Here is a 19,201-nt window from a genome sequence, read left to right on the forward strand (position 1 = left end):
GCTACAAATTTTAATTGCTGTAACCAAATTATGAAAAAAATGGTTATCATTGAGTCCCCTGGCAGAGAAAGATATATCTGAAGCATAGGCAGGTTGTCTTTGTAATATAAACTTCATAATACTACCTCACAGGAGTGTGTTGCAAGGATTAACTAGGTAGCATTTATGCTTTGAGTACTGTGAGCAGGAAAGTGAAGTTCTTTTTTTTCCAAAGGTGTTCTTTGTGTTGTGCTTTTGCACAGATCATCATGGGATAACATGTCTCAATTATTATTTGATTTCTTTTCCCTCCTTTTTGGCTTGGTAGTTGTTTGAAGGAATGAAGGCTTACCGAGGAGTGGATGGCAAAATCCGCCTGTTCCGGCCAACCCTCAACATGGACAGGATGGCGCGATCAGCAAGACGAGCAACTCTGCCAGTATGTAGCCAAGGCATCTTATTCTCCTTAAGTCAGAGCGTATTTTCATTTTCAGAGTGCAAATCTCTGAAACTTTACAGTAGCATAACATTTATCAAACACTCTAACTCTTGAATAGTTCAGTTAAACGTCAAGAGATCTTATTCCGTGAACTGTTTGAAATGCATTTTTCTTTTAAATCACAACAGTGTTTTGCTTTCTTTGTTGCCTCCCTACTGCATCAGGTGTACACAGTCTGTTTCTGAGGGATGAGCACTGTTCTGCAGCTATTTGCATGCAGACAGCTGATGAAATTGTTCTGGTGCTAATGTTCTTCCTTTTCTTCTTTCCACTTCAGTTAAGTACTTTAGCCTCTGAGTGACTTCATTTTTGGTCATGCTAGCAACCTAACACTGCTTTTAGCAGTTGTATATTGGCCACTGAATTTCCTCCCATGCTTATTAGATTTATTACTGTAAGAACTTTGCAACTTTGTAAAACTGGGAGACTTGGTAGGCCCCTTGGAGTTACAACCCAAAGCACTCTTCTGCAGAACAGGTGGTACCATAGGTTGCAGCATGCCACAGTGAAGGCGTTCCCTGCACAGGGAATTCTCTCCATGTGCTTTGAAGGCAAGAAGGGTCAATGGCTCATTTTACTATCTCAGGAGAATACTTTGTAGCAGAAGGAGGACATTCAGGATACTGTATAAAAAGGCACAGTGGCAAAGACCATGGGATCTTAAATTCTCTAAGAAATGCACTCAAGGAAGATGATGTAGTCCTATGAACCTCTATGGGCTGTCACTGTTACATATCCTGATGAATTGTTCCCCTTAGCATATGGATCTATAAAGACCACAGAGTGCTCGGGCTATATTTCTCCATTTGCCTTTCTCCCTTTGGTTTTCCTTCCAGTGTTTTGACCAGAATGAGCTGTTAGAGTGCATCCGGAAGCTTGTGGAAGTGGAAAAGGAGTGGGTCCCATACTCAACTGCCGCCAGCCTGTATATCCGTCCTACCTTAATTGGAACTGAGGTATGAAACATTTTTTTCCTCTCTTAACTTTTGTGTATTTAAGCACGAGGCAAAAGCCTCCATCCATAAAGGGAAATATGCAGCAGGCACTAGACAACAGTATTACAGTTAAGGGCTTATGTTTTTACTTTTGAGTTAGTCACCTATAGCTGTACTTCACAAATTTATGTTGACCACACCACCACCTAGTGGACACATTGATTCAGGTCGCAGAAAATAAACTTCGATTAACTATTCTGAGTGGTAACGACAAAATTTACATTAACTTTGGTTTTGTACTAAAAGGATAGTTATTTGTGACGGTAATGTATGCCTTTAAAATATTAATAATCCGGAGAAAATGTAAGGGAACAGAAATTTGCTGTGTAGATTTTGTGATTTCATCTCATACCTCCATCCTGACCTTAGTGAGGAGATTTCAGAAGATTCTACCCAGTAAATTAAGACGGCTCTTCTGAGAGATACTTTTAACAGAACTAAGAACAAGTTATTGTGTCAATTTATTCTTGAACCCAGATAAACCTGACCTTATAAGAGGCTCCTTAGCAACTAGGTATTAGTGTGTACTCTGTGAGTTTCATGTGGGTGTAAGCCAAGCCTATAGTATTTCTAAAGGGAATTAGAAACAGGGAGTTTATTTTAATTAAAACTGTAAGGGGTTTTTTTTAGCAGTGGCAAGAGAGAAACTTATAATGGTAGAGCATAGGACAAGGAAGCTAAAGAATGTATGGTTCCCAACTAGGCAAGTTACTCTTCTGCAATATCCACGTCTGTGAGTAGTTAACATACATGAGCATTATACATTTCACATGTGTTCTAGGACTCCATTAATTTAATGCTTGTAAACTAGTTGCAGATTTTCAGATGGAAGGATCTCTACTCAGTGACTGTAAAGTATTAATATTAAAAACTGACTTTTTTTTCCCTGTCTCTGTTTTTGGAAATTCTTTTGCTGTTGAGCTTTGTTTCAGGTTAGCCAACATATCTGGCCTTTCTGCAATGTCATATGTTGTTTCTGGGCTGCATTTCCTGCTAATCTTTTATGAATCAGCCCAATTATGAAACCCAGTCAGCATGATCTTTTGAATGATCATGTAAGAATCAGGAAAAATATCAAGATCTCAGTTAGTTAATCTTGTTAGAAGTTTTGCTGAAAGAGTAAGGTAGGCAGAAATCAAAAGAACCCTCTCAGCATCTGAGGAAGGCTTATTTGAATTTTCCAGTAGTTACATTATTAAACTATTATTTTCTCTCCCACCTCCCAATTTAGCTTCACGTGCTTTGTGCACAGTGTTTTGCTTAGGCCTTTGGTCCTAAAGATTTAAGTTCAATAACTTTTTTTCGATGGAGACCTAATCTTAGAAACCAAGGATGAGTTTGTTCTTTTTACGAGACTGGTTTCTCTGAGTGGAGAGAAAATAGTAACCTGTTCAGTTGCATAGAGGAACCCAAGAATCATGGGCAACCAGCCGTATGTAGCCCTGCTTGAGCAGGGGGGTCGGACCAGGTGATCTCCAGAGGTGCCTTCCGACCTCAACCATTCTGTGATTCCGTGGTCAGTCCTGGGCTTTGCAAAGAATCATATAGTTAAGCAAAGTCTCCTACCACAGGATTCAGACTTTGACCAGTGCCAGACTTTTCACGTCCACCTTCAAGTATTGATGGTGATGACTTGAAGTGTGACAAGTCATCTCTCAGAGAGAGGGGGGGGGGGGAAGTGATACATTCCAGGTTATTTCCTGTGCTGTTGTGTGAACCATTTCCAGCAGACAAATCATTTTAGCTTGTCACACAGCCATTCACAGAGCCAGCGATTTCAACTCTACCAATTCTAGCCAGTGCTCAACTCTACCAATTCTAGCCAGTTCTAAGTGGCATTGGCTAAGTCTCATCACTAATGCAGCTGACAGTGGTTCCTCCACTGTTGTTTGTCCTGGTTTCAGCTGAGATAGAGTTAATTTTCTTTATAGTGGCTGGTATGGGGCTATGTTTTGGATTTGTGCTGAAAACAGTGTTGATAATACAGAGATGTTTTAGTTGTTGCTGCACTAGTCGAGGACTTTTCAGCTTCCCATGCTCTGCCAGGTGCAGAAGAAGATGGGAGGGGACACAGCCAGGATAGTTGATCCAAACTGACCAAAGAGGTATTCCATACCATATGACGTCATGCTCAGTATATAAAGCTGGGGAAGAAGAAGGAAGGGGGGGACATTTGGAGTGATGGCATTTGTCTTCCCAAGTAACCATTACACGTGATGGAGCCCTGCTTTCCTGGAGATGGCTGAACACCTGCCTGCCCATGGGAAGTAGTGAATGAACTCCTTGCTTTGCTTTGCTTGCGTGCACGGCTTTTGCTTTACCTATTAAACTGTTTTTATCTCAACCTTCGAGTTTTCTTACTTTTACTCTTCCAATTCTCTCCCCTATCCCACCAGGGGGGAGTGAGTGAGTGGCTGCGTGGTGCTTAGTTGCCAGCTGGGGCTAAACCACGACATGTTATTGCTAACAGTGGTCCTTGCCACTCCTCCCCCCAGAATGCTTTGCAGGCTTCTGCTGTGATTAATTCATATAATTATATAGTATCTTGTTAAGCTAATTTCTGAATTCTCAAAAGCTTGAAACTATTTGAGAATATTAGAATAATATATAGATAAATGAAACAGCTGTAAGTGAATGGTGACAGTATATAAAATCAGGGTTGTTATGTTGCTTGGATAGGGAGGAAGTTACATAAATATTTTCTCTTCATTGCAGCACTTTGCATTGTCCTGGTAAAAGCACTCTTGTGCTGCAGTTCCTCTGAAAGCAGTGTTTCAAAAGCTAATTGTGCAGCATCTGATGTTTGGAGTGAAGTATACCAGTAACTTTTGATTTGTTTACATTCCTTACTTTCAGCCTTCCCTTGGAGTGAAGAAGCCAACTAAAGCCCTACTGTATGTCATACTGAGCCCTGTGGGCCCTTACTTTGCAAGTGGAAGCTTTAATCCAATATCCTTATGGGCTGATCCAAAATATGTGAGAGCCTGGAAAGGAGGAACGGGGGACTGCAAACTGGGAGGGTAAGAAAACATAATTCTGCACCTTCTACATAGCTCACAAAGGAGATTTGGGTTTTAGTGAAGTATGTAATCCAGCAGAAGTAGAGGTATTAAATGTACCAGTTAAACAAACAATGTAGTATAACAAAGATTTCAAAATTGTATTTTGCAAATATTATTTACACAATTCAGTTGCATATTTTTGTTTGGGTATTACAGCCAAGTGGATTATTTGCAGAGGCAATTTTGCAGCATCTCAAGCTGAGGAATTGGACTTGGAAGGTGTCCATGTAGTACTTTGTCTGTTCCCCTTGCAGAAGTTGACACTAAAGATATCAGTTCTGTGATGCAGCATTCAGTATAGCAGCCTGCTGCCAACTGGGCAGTGAGCAGCATTGACTGCTGACCTCTTTCCTTGGCAGACTGTCCTGAAAAGCCATCTGCAGTTAGCTAGGGGAGTGTGGGTGTTTAAGGGAAAGCATGAGACAATTATCTGCATTGACTTGACCATAGTCTGGCAGTTTTCTGCTGAACTAGGCCAAAGCACTAGTTAGGTAGAAACATAATTCTTAATGTCCAAGTATTTGACTTGTAGAGTGAAGCTGCTTAGGATTTGACTGGAGCAAGCAACTTGGATGTGGATAAATAAATTACTTGATTATACATCATAGAATCATAGAATAGTTTGGGTTGGAAGGGACCTTTAAAGGTCATCTAGTCCAACCTCCCTGAAATGAGCAGGGACATCTTCAACTAGATCATGTTGCTCAGAGCCCCATCCCACCTGACCTTGAATGTTTCCAGGGATGGGGCGTCTACCACCTCTCAGGGCAACCTATTCCAGTGTTTCACCACCCTCATCGTAAAAAATGTCTTCCTTATATCTAGTCTGAATCTACTTTCTTTTACTTTAAAACCATTACCCCTTGTCCTATCGCAACAGGCCCTGCTAAAAAGTTTGTCCCCATCTTTCTTATAAGCCTCCTTTAAGTATTGAAAGGCTGCAATAAGGTCTCCCTGCAGCCTTCCCTTCTCCAGGCTGAAGATCCCCAACTCTCTCAGCCTTTCCTCATAGGAGAAGTGTTCCATCCCTCTGATCATTTTTGTGGTCCTCCTCTGGACCTGCTCCAACAGGTCCATGTCTTTCCTGTGCTGAGGACTCCAGAGCTGGACACAGTACTCTAGGTGGGGTCTCACCAGAGTGGAGTAGAGAGGCAGAATCATGTCCCTCAACCTGCTGGCCATGCTTCTTTTGATGCAGCCCAGGATATGGTTGGCGTTCCTGGCTGCAAGTGCACATTGTTGGCTTATGTCCAGCTTTTCATCCACCAATACCCCCAAGTCCTTCTCCGCAGGGCTGCTCATCCTTGGTCTTTGGTTTAAACGAAGCTTATTGTCTCTAGCTGGGAGTTTGTTTTCTAGGCAGGAAGTTAGTAGTTGTCAAGTGCTACTCAACTGAGCTAGTAGAATAATCAAAGGGCAAGAAAACAGCTTTCCTTCATTCAGTCTGATGTTCTGAGACTTTTACTCTTTGTGAGTTTTTGCTTAGTTTTAGAAATATATTAATTGTTTCCTGTGCATCCTTCATACGTCAGCTGTGAAAAAAGGAATAGTCTGGAATCACTATTGACTTGATTTGTGCCCAGAGGTGAGAACTTAACTCCAGTCTGATCAGCACTTTGGAGCTGCTGACTTTGGGTCTTGATGGTTGTTGAACATCAGAAGCGAAAGGGGTTTTTCCCCCCCTCAAAGCAGCTACAGAGTAAACACATATTATTCAGTCAGGTTCACTCCAGCATTTTAGGAAAACAGTTGCTCCTCAAGGATATGGAATTCATCAGGGCCCATCTGCAGCTCCTGGAGCTACTAGTTCTGTGAATGTCTTCTACTAGAAAAGACATGACTCGCCTCTGGTGATTTTTGTGGTCCAAGAGGTTCATCTGGCATATATGAGATGAGGTAGATGGTTTTGTTTTGCTTTTTTTAAAACCATGAGCTGGATGGGAATTGTTGCTCTCTCTCCAGGATGTCAGCTGCTAAATAAAGTTAAATGCTTTCCTAAGGTGTCTAATTGCAATGATTAGAATGTCCAGAAAATGGAACAAGAGGTATTTTTAAGACAATTTGGATGGATATGTTTGAGCTGTTGATACTGTTCAGCCCTTCAAAGTTTTTGGGTTGTGGATACAAATGATCTAGTAAAATACTAGTAGAGTACTTCCAATTAAAATATTCCAGGGACAAGCAGTGACTGTGCAGAGCACTTGCTCATAAGGTAGATGTGCACAAAACCTTGCACAGAAATGAGAAAATACCCAACCAGATACTTACAACTCTTTGCTCTTTCTTTTTGTTTCTGGAAGGAATTATGGTTCTTCTATTTATGCCCAGCAAGAAGCCCTGGAGTTAGGCTGCCAGCAGGTTTTGTGGCTCTATGGAGAAGATCACCAAATAACTGAAGTTGGAACAATGAATCTGTTTCTCTACTGGATAAATGAAGATGGAGGTATAGTAACACAAAATAGGAAAACTTTAACAGAGTAGACAGTTGGGATTGTAATCCACAAAATGAGTATTGGAGTGCAGATCATAAACCTTTTAATGAAGATCAATTAACAAAGGAAATGTCTATTCTCTTCAGAAAACTGATAGGTGACTTAGTTACACCATTGTGAAAGAGGAGATTCTGGAGCAGCTGTGAGTACTGCCTACTGATAATATACTAAACTGTTGGGCCAGTCCACGTGCTCAGAAGGGTAGAGTCTAGCCATACACGAGGTCATACTGCAGGTTTGGTGTCAACTCCAGCAGCATGCTTGATCTTGAAGGAGGTGTTGGGTCAGAAACAATACAGACATACTAAAGACACCTTATGGCTGTGTAACTCTTCAAACTCTGTGGTTTTGGGTATGAGTGGTTCCCATCATCACTTTCTGGCAAGTCAAATGTTCCTGAAGCATAGCCAAAAGTATTTCAGCATCCAGCTGATGAAGAATTTTGCTCGCTCTTTGAAGAATTTGAAGTTTTGTCCAGTGGAGGCAGAGAGAGAGAAACATGTCAGTCAGTGTTCCACATCACTAATGCTCAAATGATGCTTTCAAGATATACCATCATTCCTGAAGCCCTTTCTATCTCTTTGTACCCACAGTCATCTCTGAGCAATGTACATGCTGATTAGAAAACTATCTAGTCAATGAGCAGCCAACTATTTAGGCATCTCAAAAACACCCATTGGGCATGCAAGTATTCAGTGCTTGAGAAGTGAGAGCTGCACCTGAGAACTGGTTTGGAAGACTACATGACTCTGAGTCCTTTAAAGGATTAAGACAATGTATAGGCAAGTGAATAAAAGGATACCTCCTGACTTCCGTGAGTGCTGGCCCTCCATGAAAATTAAGTGTTACTGAATTTTTGCATGGCAGCAGATGCAGGGTTTAGACTGATTTCATCATAGTGCCATGGGTACCCTTGGAAATGGACATTTTTCTGACAGTGCTCAGCTGCAGTACAGAAGCAACATTCTGTGGGGACAGCGGTGTGCTTTGGATAGTGTAGGGTAATGGGAATCCAGCTACCTGACTCCCATCTCCAGTTTCATTACATGTTCTTCTGCAAATCTTTACCACTTTTGTAAGAAGAGGGATGATACCCCCTCAGTGTTGAATGAGTCTGTGAAGTCTTGTGAATGAAACTATAAATATGAGAAATCTTGTTGTTGTTGTTGTTATAGCAGCAGTAGATTTGTCAGTGTAGCTAGACGGCCAAATTCACGCCTTGTGTAACTTCGCTGGAGAGTCATGAAAATAGATTTTGGCTCATTCTGCCCAGGGAAAGGACACTGAAGGGGGGACATAATTAGAATTCAATGTTCTCATTGTACTTAAACCAGGAGTATGCTGGAATTATCCAGCTGCAGCACTGTACTGTTCCAAAGATCTGCCAATCATTGTGTTACCAGTGCACTACTGAATAGTGCTATTGTGAGGTGGCCGTAGCAAACAACTTGTAATTCATGCCACCCAAGCTAACTGTATACTGGCAAAGCTGCCATTTCACATGACATGGTCATTAGCATCATTGGAGCACTTTGCTGTCTCCCAGTGTGTTGATTAATGCTTAATTTATGATATCTTTGGTTGAGAATCACTCTTGCTGCCAATGTGTGTCATCACATACCTGCCTATGGCTTTACGTTGTGATTTAAAAAGTGTTTGCCATTATGTTCTGTCACTTCACAAAGGATACTTACTTAGGCTGTGGTTTTGTTTTGCCATGCAAATTCTGCAGCTGAGAGAGGGATCTAACATAAAAATAGTAAGGCAGAAATTGCAGATCATCATCAAAAGGAAAATGCCCTTCTTTGAGTGTTCAGAGGTCACTGTGGAGTAGTTGGAACTGTTCTCCTTGGTTTATAACAAATCAAAGACCCAGCCCAGTAAAGCCTAGACTAAAGGACATCTATGCTTCCAATGAGCATAGGCTTTTCTTGCAAGCCTTTGCTGTATATTTTCAGTTACAGCATTGTGACTAAACATGACATGCTGTCTTGGGCGGCAGGAGGAGCCTGGAAAAATGTTTCATTTGTAACATCAAGGAGGAAGTAGGGGAGGAAACTACTCAGTAACTACTCAGTTTCTGGTAAATTAATATGACATGCTCTGTGCTGCTCTTGTATGCCCACTGCTGCTCTGGCTGAGGCTTATAATATGACCAAATCTGGATCCCTGCTGTTGCATAAATACAGGAGTGTGATACTTAATTCATCAAATACTGTTTATGGTTTATGTTCACAAAGTGAAAATTTTGGTCACCCTACAGTCCCTTCCACCTGCGTCTTCAGAGCACATAACAATCCCAAGAAGCTGTTAACATTGAAACTCGTTTCCTTTAATATTGTCTGATCTTCTGCTTAGAATATAGGCTTGACTTTATGGAAAACCTTAAAATTTAAACATATGTCCAACCTGAAGGTTGCTAACTATGAAATCTGTGTGCACTTTCCAAAAATTCAGTTTCTTCAGAATGATTTGGAACCATCTGGGCTCTACTTCTAGTTTTAATGTTAAGGCATTGTGAATAGCATTCAGGCATTACTTAATATTTTTGTGCTGTTATTAAAATGGGGATTAATAGTACCCACTTCAAAATAGCTACATAAATTAAAAAAATAAATATGTTAAAAGTTCTTGGAACAGTCAGGTAAAATATCAGGCAAGTTTGCCTAGTGTTCTGTGGGTGGAGGATTATTTATGCTGCAGAAGTATCTTGTACAAGTAGACTACTAACAAAATAAGGATCACACCTTCTGCTCTAATAGAAAGCCATAGCAATAGCATGGAGGGGAGAGCAGCAGACGAATGAGATGGCAGACAAAGAAAAGGAGGGGAAAGTAATTGAGGAAAATAAATTGCCAGAGATGCAAAGACAGTGATTGCATGAGGGGAGAGTAGAAGAAAAGCCTGAGGGAAAGGTCCAGAACAAACTGGGAGAGGCAGTCAGCTGTTAATAATAGTGAAATCAGGGTTTCCTGGGTGCTCCTTGACCCTGAAGTTCACTGGGTATCTTTTATCATCTTGGTAAAATGTATTTTGGTGAATTTCTCAGCATTGTTATAGTGTGACTAGTACTTAAGGTATCCCATGTTTGGAATCTTATCTGCTATATGTTCATAAATACAGGTGTGTAAAAATTGAAGCTATGTAATATGCAAGACCTTGTTTTAAAAATCCCTTTAAACACACTGTTGGAGTTCCATTGTTACAGCATGCCTATACCATGCCTGGTGTAATGGGGCACTGGACTGATAGTGCTACTACTATAACAATAACAGTAGTCAACTGAAGAGAAACCCTGACATTTTCCTTCAAGTGCCTTTCCCCCCCTTTTTGCTACCATACATTTTAAGGCTTCTAGCCCATCAAAATAATTCAGAAGGCAAATGGAGTCTGTGAGCTCACAGTCTGTTTTTTTGGAGATGGACAAACTGATGTCATACGGAGCCTGGTTTGGCATCAATTCACAGAGAGGATGAGCTTTTTGGCATGCCATGTTGTATAGCATTATCATCTCTGCCGGATACCAGGGGAGCAGATGTTCCTTGGGTGGCCCCAGGCTGGTAGACATCATATGTATACTTGACAAAATTCTACAGAGCAGGCTGTTTAAAACATTTCGAGACTCATGTCCTGTCTGCTCAGTGCTGTTTGGCAGCTGGTTTGGCCTGGCACCTTTTCAAACTAGCTCAAATCAATTAATATATGTTGTTGAGCTTAAACAGGTCGTGGCCAAGGTCTGTGGCAACATCACCAAATAGAGAACATTATTTGGTGTGTAGTCACAATCTTCAGTATTAAGGTCCATGTTATTTGAAGTTTTCTGTTAGAGAAGGATGACCACTTGTATATGACTGGGCCACAAGTGCAGAACATCAGGTTTTCAGTGTTCAGCATCAGGTGAGCCCTGTGGCTCATAGAAAGTTTTAAAGTCCTCTTCTTTTGATAGTTGTGCCAGAATTAAGACCAGACATGCATCACGATTAGGAGTGATTCTAGACAGACTCCAAAAAAGGAAAGCTATTGTTCCTGACTGTATGAGAAAGAAGAGACCACTGCTGTACTTGGGAGTCTGGGATAGGTTAGAGAATGGCACTATCGGTAAGCCAAACCAGAGCAGAATATATAGCCTGTTCTAGGGTAGCTTTTTTATACATTTTGGCATGACAGTTTACATCTATTACTTATGCGTGTATGGATCCTCATAAAAGGGACATGGAAGCATAGGTAGGAAAAACTTCTAGTCCAAATGAGTAAATCCAGGGGTGGCTGCATTAAAAAGTAATAGACATTTCCTGAGAGAATGGACAGTGAGTAGCAGATTCAATGAACAATTCCATTTATTTATCCTCAATTCCCTTATCCCACCCCAGCTCCCAAAGCCCCCTCTTGCAGAGCAGGAGAGAGCCCATGCTGTAGTCAGTCTGGAGCTGTTTATGCACTGGCTGGCAGGCAGTGTTTGTGCACAGAATTATCTAGCTGACTGTTGAAAACAGAGTATTAAGCAGCTGAGCTCAACGTGCTCTCTCAGTCCAAGGATGAATACCATGTTTCTCTCTTCTACCCAGCTGCAAGTTTTCAGGACCTATAGAAACATTTTTAAGACAGCTTCTTCTTTGAGGCTGGTTCAAACAGGCCTGGATTCAGTCATCTTTTGTGGGTCGGGAGAAGAGGGCAAAATAAAAACATGAAGATGCATATCTTGTTATTTTATGTCACCTAGGTAAAAATTAATCAAAAACCTTAATGGTTTGTGGATTTAATGAGCAGGATAGTATCCTTATAAGATCAAGAAAGTTACTGGATTCTCATTGAGAAGAGAAGATGGTTAGGAAAAGAATACAAAGAGTATTACTGAAAGACTGTGGATGTCTTCACTTCTCGGTGCAAATTTGAGACTGTCTTAAAAGAGCCTGGCTGTGTGAAAGAGTAAATTCTCAGTATTCTCTGATAATAGAAACCACTGAGTATGCTATGTGATGGTTTAAAATGAAAAAGACTAACTCTGATTTCCTGCAAAGATCAGATGGAAGAACCAAGACTACATACGAACTTCTGTGTTGTAATTTAAGTATTTACCAAGTATGGATTACCATTTATCTACTGTTTCATTAGTTGTTAGATGAACATTTATCTAATGTTCTTTTTCAAAAGCAAACAAGAAAAACAAGCTAACAAACCAAAATAGTTGAACAATTTGAATTGTTGGTGCTTTTGGAATTTTATTAGGACTGCTCTTTTTGTGTAAAGAGAAAATTAGGGGAAAAAAGGGATGTCTAGACTAAGACAAAAGACCATTAAGGAAGTCTCTTCTCAAGATGCATTTGGCAAGGTTTCCACTGCTTTGCTTGTTCGGTAAATAGGCCTCAAAATTTCTGGTAGATGTTCCATACTAATGCTATGAAGTATGTATACTGAATGCCATATTTCTAAATTAAGGAAAGCAGTTCAGGGTAAATCATGATCTGCCCTGGGATTATTAGGCACGGCTTTTTCTTGTGCCTCTCTATTCTGAATTTGAAGACTGAGCCATTCAATGGTTCCCAGTAATTATACAGTGAATCCGTACTACACTGAGGAATAAAACCTACTACTAGGCTTTAGCCATGTATTTATTAATGTACTAAATATGTTTCTTACCCTCTCACTGAAGTGTACTCAAAAGGTTCCAAACACTCAACCACAACTTGTGCTTGAATTGAATTTGTGTAACTTGTATTCTTATAGAACTCTGATAATTGTTGCATCTTACTGGGTAGGGAAAGTTTCTGATACCATTCGACTTCTTTTTAATTTTCAAGTTTGGCGTAATATCGATAAACATTTTTGTTTCTTTGTTTTTCAACCAGTGTTTCTATTTCTTTTGTGCTTGACAGAAAATGAACTGGCAACCCCACCTTTAGATGGCATCATCCTACCAGGAGTGACAAGACAAAGCATTTTGGATCTGGCACGCAGTTGGGTGAGTGTTTAGACCTTGGCAGTAATGGTTTCAACTATCACATTATAACATCAACAAGAGGAAGCATTCCTGGTGCTCAGTATCTTGAAGTTCAACTGATCTGGTCAAATCCCTTAACCTAAATGGGAACTAGGGGCATGCTAATTCATAGATTCCCAGCAACATCATCAGAATACCCACACCTGTCACACAGAACAATACCAAGCTTGTTAAAGTAGCTCCGTGTAGTATTTAACATGAAAATTCTCATTAAATCCACTGGTACCAGCAACTTAAAGCAAGGAAACAAACAATTATCGTGCATGACCACAGCTATACTTCAGTCATCAGCACACTATTTCTCCACTTAGTTCTCATGGTTCCACCCTTATTTCTAATAACTAGCATGCAGCCTAAAATCCAGCCACAGTCTTGAAGTCATCTGTCTGCTTCCAGATTCCAGTTCTGTAGTGTAGCCATCCAAGTACTTATTTGGACACTTGGGACTACCTCATATCTTGAAATGCAGCAAACTGTTCACTCTGCCTGTACTGTATCCAAAGGTTTTATTGCGGCTTGGATAAGAATACTATACAGCCAAAGGCTCATCAAGCCCAGTATCCTGTCTCCTGGTTTTGGCCAGGCTTATGTTCAGGGAGGAGTAACAGGAATAACACAGGCATGTGTGATACTTTCCCCCTGGTATTAACTCAACTTCCAACCACCTGTAGCTGAAAGACTTCCTGAAATACAGTTCACAGTTATATCACTTAAATCTAACTTGCGGTGAAGAGAGCTAGGCATGTACTTCGTGGCATATGTGCCATTTGTTGACCTGCACTGAACTCTTAGGCGTTTTTATTCATATTGGTACTCCCCTAGTGCAGATATGCATGCACACTTCTCAGTCCCATCTCCTTTACAAGACAGACAGGTATTCCCAGTTGATAAGGCTTGTTTGTGAGATACCAGACTCTCACCTCAGTCCTCTTGAATAATTAGGTGTCTTCTACTCTCACAAAGGTTGTTCTCTTCTTCCTGACCTCTGTTCCCTAACCTATCTGAAACTCTGCTTACATGGTGTCCCTGCCTCTCTCTCCAAATACTATCCTGTCCAGAGCTAATCATGTTTTCTGCTATCATAAGCACCTCTGTTTCATGTTAAAAAGCTTGCATATAAAACAAGGGCTAAGCTTTAGTTTGGTCTGATAGGACAATAAAGTCCACATAAATCCATGAAATGAAAATTTCAAAGTTTGATGTTTATTTTTGTTCTTTAAACATGTCCCCTCAATCAGTTGCTATGCATTCAATCAGTTGCTATGATTTCTTCAACACTTGTAGAAGGTAAAACACTTCCTATGTTAAGACTGTCCAATGTGAATTGCTTTACTCATACCTGCAGTACAGTTAATTTTTGTATGTGACAGCTGTGTGCAGGCTACAGTGTGAAATTTCACCAGGGATTAAAGAAAGATATCACATCTAGTTGGCATCGCAGGTGGAATTAACAGAATGCATTTTGCTTAGGAATTGTCTGAGAGTGGGATGCAAAGCTCTCTTGACATAATAGAGTAATTTTTGTACAAACTCTAGCATGCTAGAGACCATGAGTAGTCAGATCCTGTGTCACATAACCCATGACAAATTCTGTGTTATTCCCTAATGCAATATTGATATTCTGTACCAAATCAGAGGGAAGTGCCACTTAATCATCAGCGTTGTATGTGGCAAATCACTGGCTTCCTTGAAGGTTATTCTTTTGATTAGAGTCTATCTTGTGTGATACTGGGAGGTTTGAAAAGATCACATGATCACAGCCAAAACTTGACTGATTGCCACTAGGCTAATAGTTCTATTAGAGATGTTTCAACATGGAAAACAAAAATACAAACCATTTTTAAACTTTTTACAGTTTTTATGGTTGATTCTTCTTGTGCAGGGAGAATTTAAAGTGTCTGAGCGATACATCACCATGAGTGACCTGAGAGCTGCCTTGGAAGAGAACAGAGTAAAGGAGATGTTTGGGGCTGGAACAGCTTGTGTTGTATGTCCTATCTCTAAAATTTTATATAAAGGCAAGGTAAGAAAATGTCTCTCTCTCCCCCCCCCTTCCTTCTTTCTTCAGAATTTTATCATAATTAATTGCAGCTGAAGCAAAAAAACCAAGTGAGATAGAAAAGGAGCGCTGCCAGAGGCTCCTGGAAAGATGAACAGTGTCAGTATGTTGTTTCCCAAGTGAGTTACTGCTATGTTGTCAGAAAAGAACTTTCCCTCTCGTCTTCTGGGGTTTTTTAATAGTTCAAATCATAAAATCTCAGTTCCTGGGTGGGGGGGAGTTCCCAGCTCCCAGCCTGTTTAAAAATATAGAAAAATACATTCTCCCACATTTATTTTATTGAACATTTTTTCCAAAGTTAAGGCACCTGGGAAAGGTGAGGAGAGAAAAGACTTTCGCAGGGAACCAAATCTCTGAGCCACTGCATTCTTTCCTTCTCAAGTTCATCTCTTCTTCACCACTCATTGCAGGCAACCCAGCTCTGATAGAAGAGCTGTTTCAGGAGGGTGCACAGCTGCTTCCACCTGCTATACACCGTATGGGTGATTTCTCCTGCGCAGGTGGAATTCCACAGGCATTCAGACTGTTAAGCTGCCTTGATGCTATTTAGCCAGCACAAAGTTAGTTCAGAAGGCTGGGTTATTGCAGCTGCATATATGAATGTGCCTTGTTCCATTAAATATGACAAGTACAGTAAATGTCTGTTAGGTGATAATTCTTGAATTAATAAGATGGAATAAATGGACTGATATTATCAGATGCTAAGATAATATGAGAGACATCAAGATGCTGAGTGATAAGTACTATAAATGTACCTGTTGTGTTCTACATGATGTACCTTGAAATGAAATACTGTATATGTATTTACTGATGTACTTTGAAATGAAATACTGTATATAAGAGTGTTACTACGCTTGCCTGTACAATATACCCTCCGTTTTGGACAGATCTTTTGGAAGGCTTAGATTAGCCTTTGTTTAAAAACAGCATAACAGTTAAACTAATCTAACTTTTCACTGGCTCAGCATGCCCTCATAAAAAACATTACAACAGTCTTGCCTACTTGTAAGGAGGGCAAGAAAGCTTATATAAATATTTATTAAAATTCCTGGTGACCCTAAGGTATTCCTATGTATATAAAGCTATTATTACATGTTATTACATGTTATTCTCTCTCTCTCCCCCTTCTCTCCCCTCCTCTCCACCCCTCCCCTTTTCTTTATTCAATGTCAGCATTTGCACATTCCAACTATGGAGAATGGACCTCAGTTAACAACCCGTTTTCTGAATAAGCTGAGTGATATCCAGGTAAGGTGCTTCCTCTTCTTCAACCAGATAAAATAATAAAAGGTGAACATTTGAAAGCATCGGAAAATAATCTTTTTAATAGTGGTGTTATAGGCACCACTAAATAATAATATAAGCTCTTTTGTTTGGTGTGGTTATTCTATCTTTTTTTTTTTCCCTTGAGAAAGTATGATATGGATGGAGAGTGATATATTTTTTTCCTTGTTCATCTTGGAAGCTGAATGAGAGTTGTAAGATATTAATGCTATCAGTGAAATCCAGTACTGTTGTTACATGTTCCCTTTTAAGGGAAAAAATAGCATTATGAAGCGTCTTAATAACCACTATCACAAATGAATGTAGGCTAATCAATAAAGAGATGGGTGAAGTAGTAAGCACTCACTGGGTGCAGCCAACTGATCATCGTTTCTGTTTCTCAGCATCTTTCCAATCACATGGTCACTTCTTGTTCTTAAAACAGTTCCTTCCTCTGTGATTTTCTAAATATCAAAGTCTATTTGGAATCTGTGCTTGACCTTTTCAGGTCAAGTCAATACCATTTCAGGTAAAGTCAATGAGCAGCACGTGATGGCCCTTCTTATTTTAGTTGCCCGTTTTCTTTTCCTTATTTAGTGTAGTTTATGGTGTGGGGGATTTGGGGATAGGAGTAGGTCTTGGCAAGTTACAAGGCCCTTTATTTAAGATCTGATAGCAGCTGCTTGGCATTATTGCCATGATTTCTTCAAATCAAGTCTGATGCTTACAGTTCTACATTGTTAGCTTTTGGCTCAAGATGTTCTTAGATTTGCTACTAAAATTTTTATCTTCCTGCCAGTAAGCTCTGAACTAAGAATCTTCCTGAAAGATTGTGAGATGTACTGCACCACGTAGCAACTCTATGAATCCCATAAAATAATTAGAACTTTTTAAGAAAGAATCCTAAAATTGATTTTTCTTTCTATTTTACAGGCCCTTTACTAGCATGTAGAAATAATGTGACACAGGGTTCTTCTGATGAGACCCCAAACAAAAACTACCCATGAATTGCAGTCTGCTGTCATATGTTGACCCACCTAAAATCCCATGATAAGCAGGTTCATTTATGTAATGTTATTTATTCAGTGTTTTGTGCTATATTGCAGTCCAGGTTTAAATCCATTGCTATTCATTGTGGCTTCTTTCTTGCTTAATTCAAGTAGGGTGAAGCATTCTTAGACAAGGGGAGGTCAGGCCATCTCATATCATTTTGGTGGTTCTTGTGTACTCTTGTTTCTCTACATATTTTTACCTTTCACAGCTGCTGGTCTCCAGCATAACTACTTCCCCCCCCCCAAGAGTTGTAGCTCAAATGCAAGACCATTTGACTGTTCTTCACTAGGAGGATGACATGGGATCAGCATGTCTTGTTCTTTAGAATAGTATTGGACATTTCTGGCTGCAACTCAGGGAGGAAAGAATTCCTGATATTCTGGTACCTTTGTGTTGCTGGCTGAGCCAACTTTCCTGGGGGCAAAAAGAGACACGCCCCCATCATGTTTCTGTTGTTTCAGCTGTGGCAACTGTAATGGCTTGGGACCTGGGTCTTTCTCTTCAAACAGTAGGACTGACAGCTAGGAAGAAGCATAGGCACCTTTGGTTCTAGATTTTATTGCTTGTTGAGGGGAAGGAGAGGCTTAGTATTCCATGTTCCCAGCTCAGTTACATGTAACATTTTTATCATTTTACTATATGAGAATACAGAGCAGCCTTTCTCAAGAATCCCACTACATACCACAGTTTTATTTCATCTTTCTCATCCCAAGTACCTGATACACCTATCTAAAATAACAGTTGGTGTCCGTCACTTGATTTTTTGTTGTCATATGTCCAGACTTATTATACACTTCTCATTGTGATACATACTGATCACTGTTTCCATAGCTCTCTGCTCTGTATTAAAGCCATCTTGCTAGAATGTCAAATATCTATCTTTAATGTCTAAAAGCACTTGTGTAACTCCTGTGTTGTCTTCTGATGTCTAGGTGATGCTTTTGCAATATATGTTAGGGCCTTCAACAATTTGTGATCAGTTTGATTCTCCACTGATGACTTCTAATTGCAGTCATGGAACAGCTCAGCATCAGAAAGAGTTGAGGCCAGTTCTAGCACCTTGTTGAGTGTTATATGTGGGAATAGGTACTGCCTTAGCAGTTTGTGTCATGAGACAAGCAAGTGCCTTCTCTAAAGAATGGCTTGTGAAATCCAGAATTCTGTTTCAGAAGACAACACTATGTGTCTTTCTCCCTTAGCCAATAGATAGTGGATTATTAAGACAAACTGATCCATCCTGCTCCCCGAGGCTTCCTCCATGCCTCCTATGGACCTTTTCACCTTTCAACTATGTACATACCATGTGTTCATTAGTTACATGCCAAGAGTGAATCCATCACTCCTGGAAAGTGCTGGACTATTATATATATGTTTACTTCTGGGTTTTCTTCCCTCTTTAAAAAAGCCAGGAGAGTTAGAACACTTCATTGTTAGAAACATGATTTTAAAACGAATGATGCATGCTTAGCCTTTAAGAGTCATTCAGTGGTTGCTGATTGTGTTTCTGCACTTTTCTACCGGTGGAGAGATGAGCTCATATCCAAATGGACCCCAGGTTATCATACAGAAAACAATGCTGCAACACACAAAATGGAATATATAATCATAAAATGTCAGGGGAGTTTTCAGGATCTTTCACAAAGATCTTTTATATGTTCTACCAGGAAGGGGAAAAAAGTATCTGTTTGCAGTATCATTGGACTATTGTCATATCATTTGGACAGACTGAGGCTGTTATTCCAAAGAACATTCAAGTTCTGAAGAATAAAATGCAATGGAAATTACAGCCAAACACAGCTTT

At 40.1% G+C, this 19,201-nt stretch overlaps 1 protein-coding gene across 1 annotated transcript in view; it reads left to right on the forward strand.

Annotated features, from left to right (window-relative positions):
- BCAT1 (branched chain amino acid transaminase 1) overlaps nt 1–19,201 on the forward strand; it is a 66,832-nt gene that overhangs the window by 38,872 nt on the left and 8,759 nt on the right. Inside the window, exons 4-10 of the mRNA XM_072874675.1 lie at nt 308–418; nt 1,315–1,434; nt 4,330–4,493; nt 6,836–6,978; nt 12,901–12,986; nt 14,908–15,048; nt 16,258–16,332. Of these exons, the coding sequence (XP_072730776.1) occupies nt 308–418; nt 1,315–1,434; nt 4,330–4,493; nt 6,836–6,978; nt 12,901–12,986; nt 14,908–15,048; nt 16,258–16,332 (840 nt within the window). The remainder of the gene's footprint in view (nt 1–307; nt 419–1,314; nt 1,435–4,329; nt 4,494–6,835; nt 6,979–12,900; nt 12,987–14,907; nt 15,049–16,257; nt 16,333–19,201) is intronic.

This window comes from Ciconia boyciana, chromosome 1 (assembly GCF_034638445.1).
Source record: "Ciconia boyciana chromosome 1, ASM3463844v1, whole genome shotgun sequence".
NCBI lineage: Eukaryota > Metazoa > Chordata > Aves > Ciconiiformes > Ciconiidae > Ciconia > Ciconia boyciana.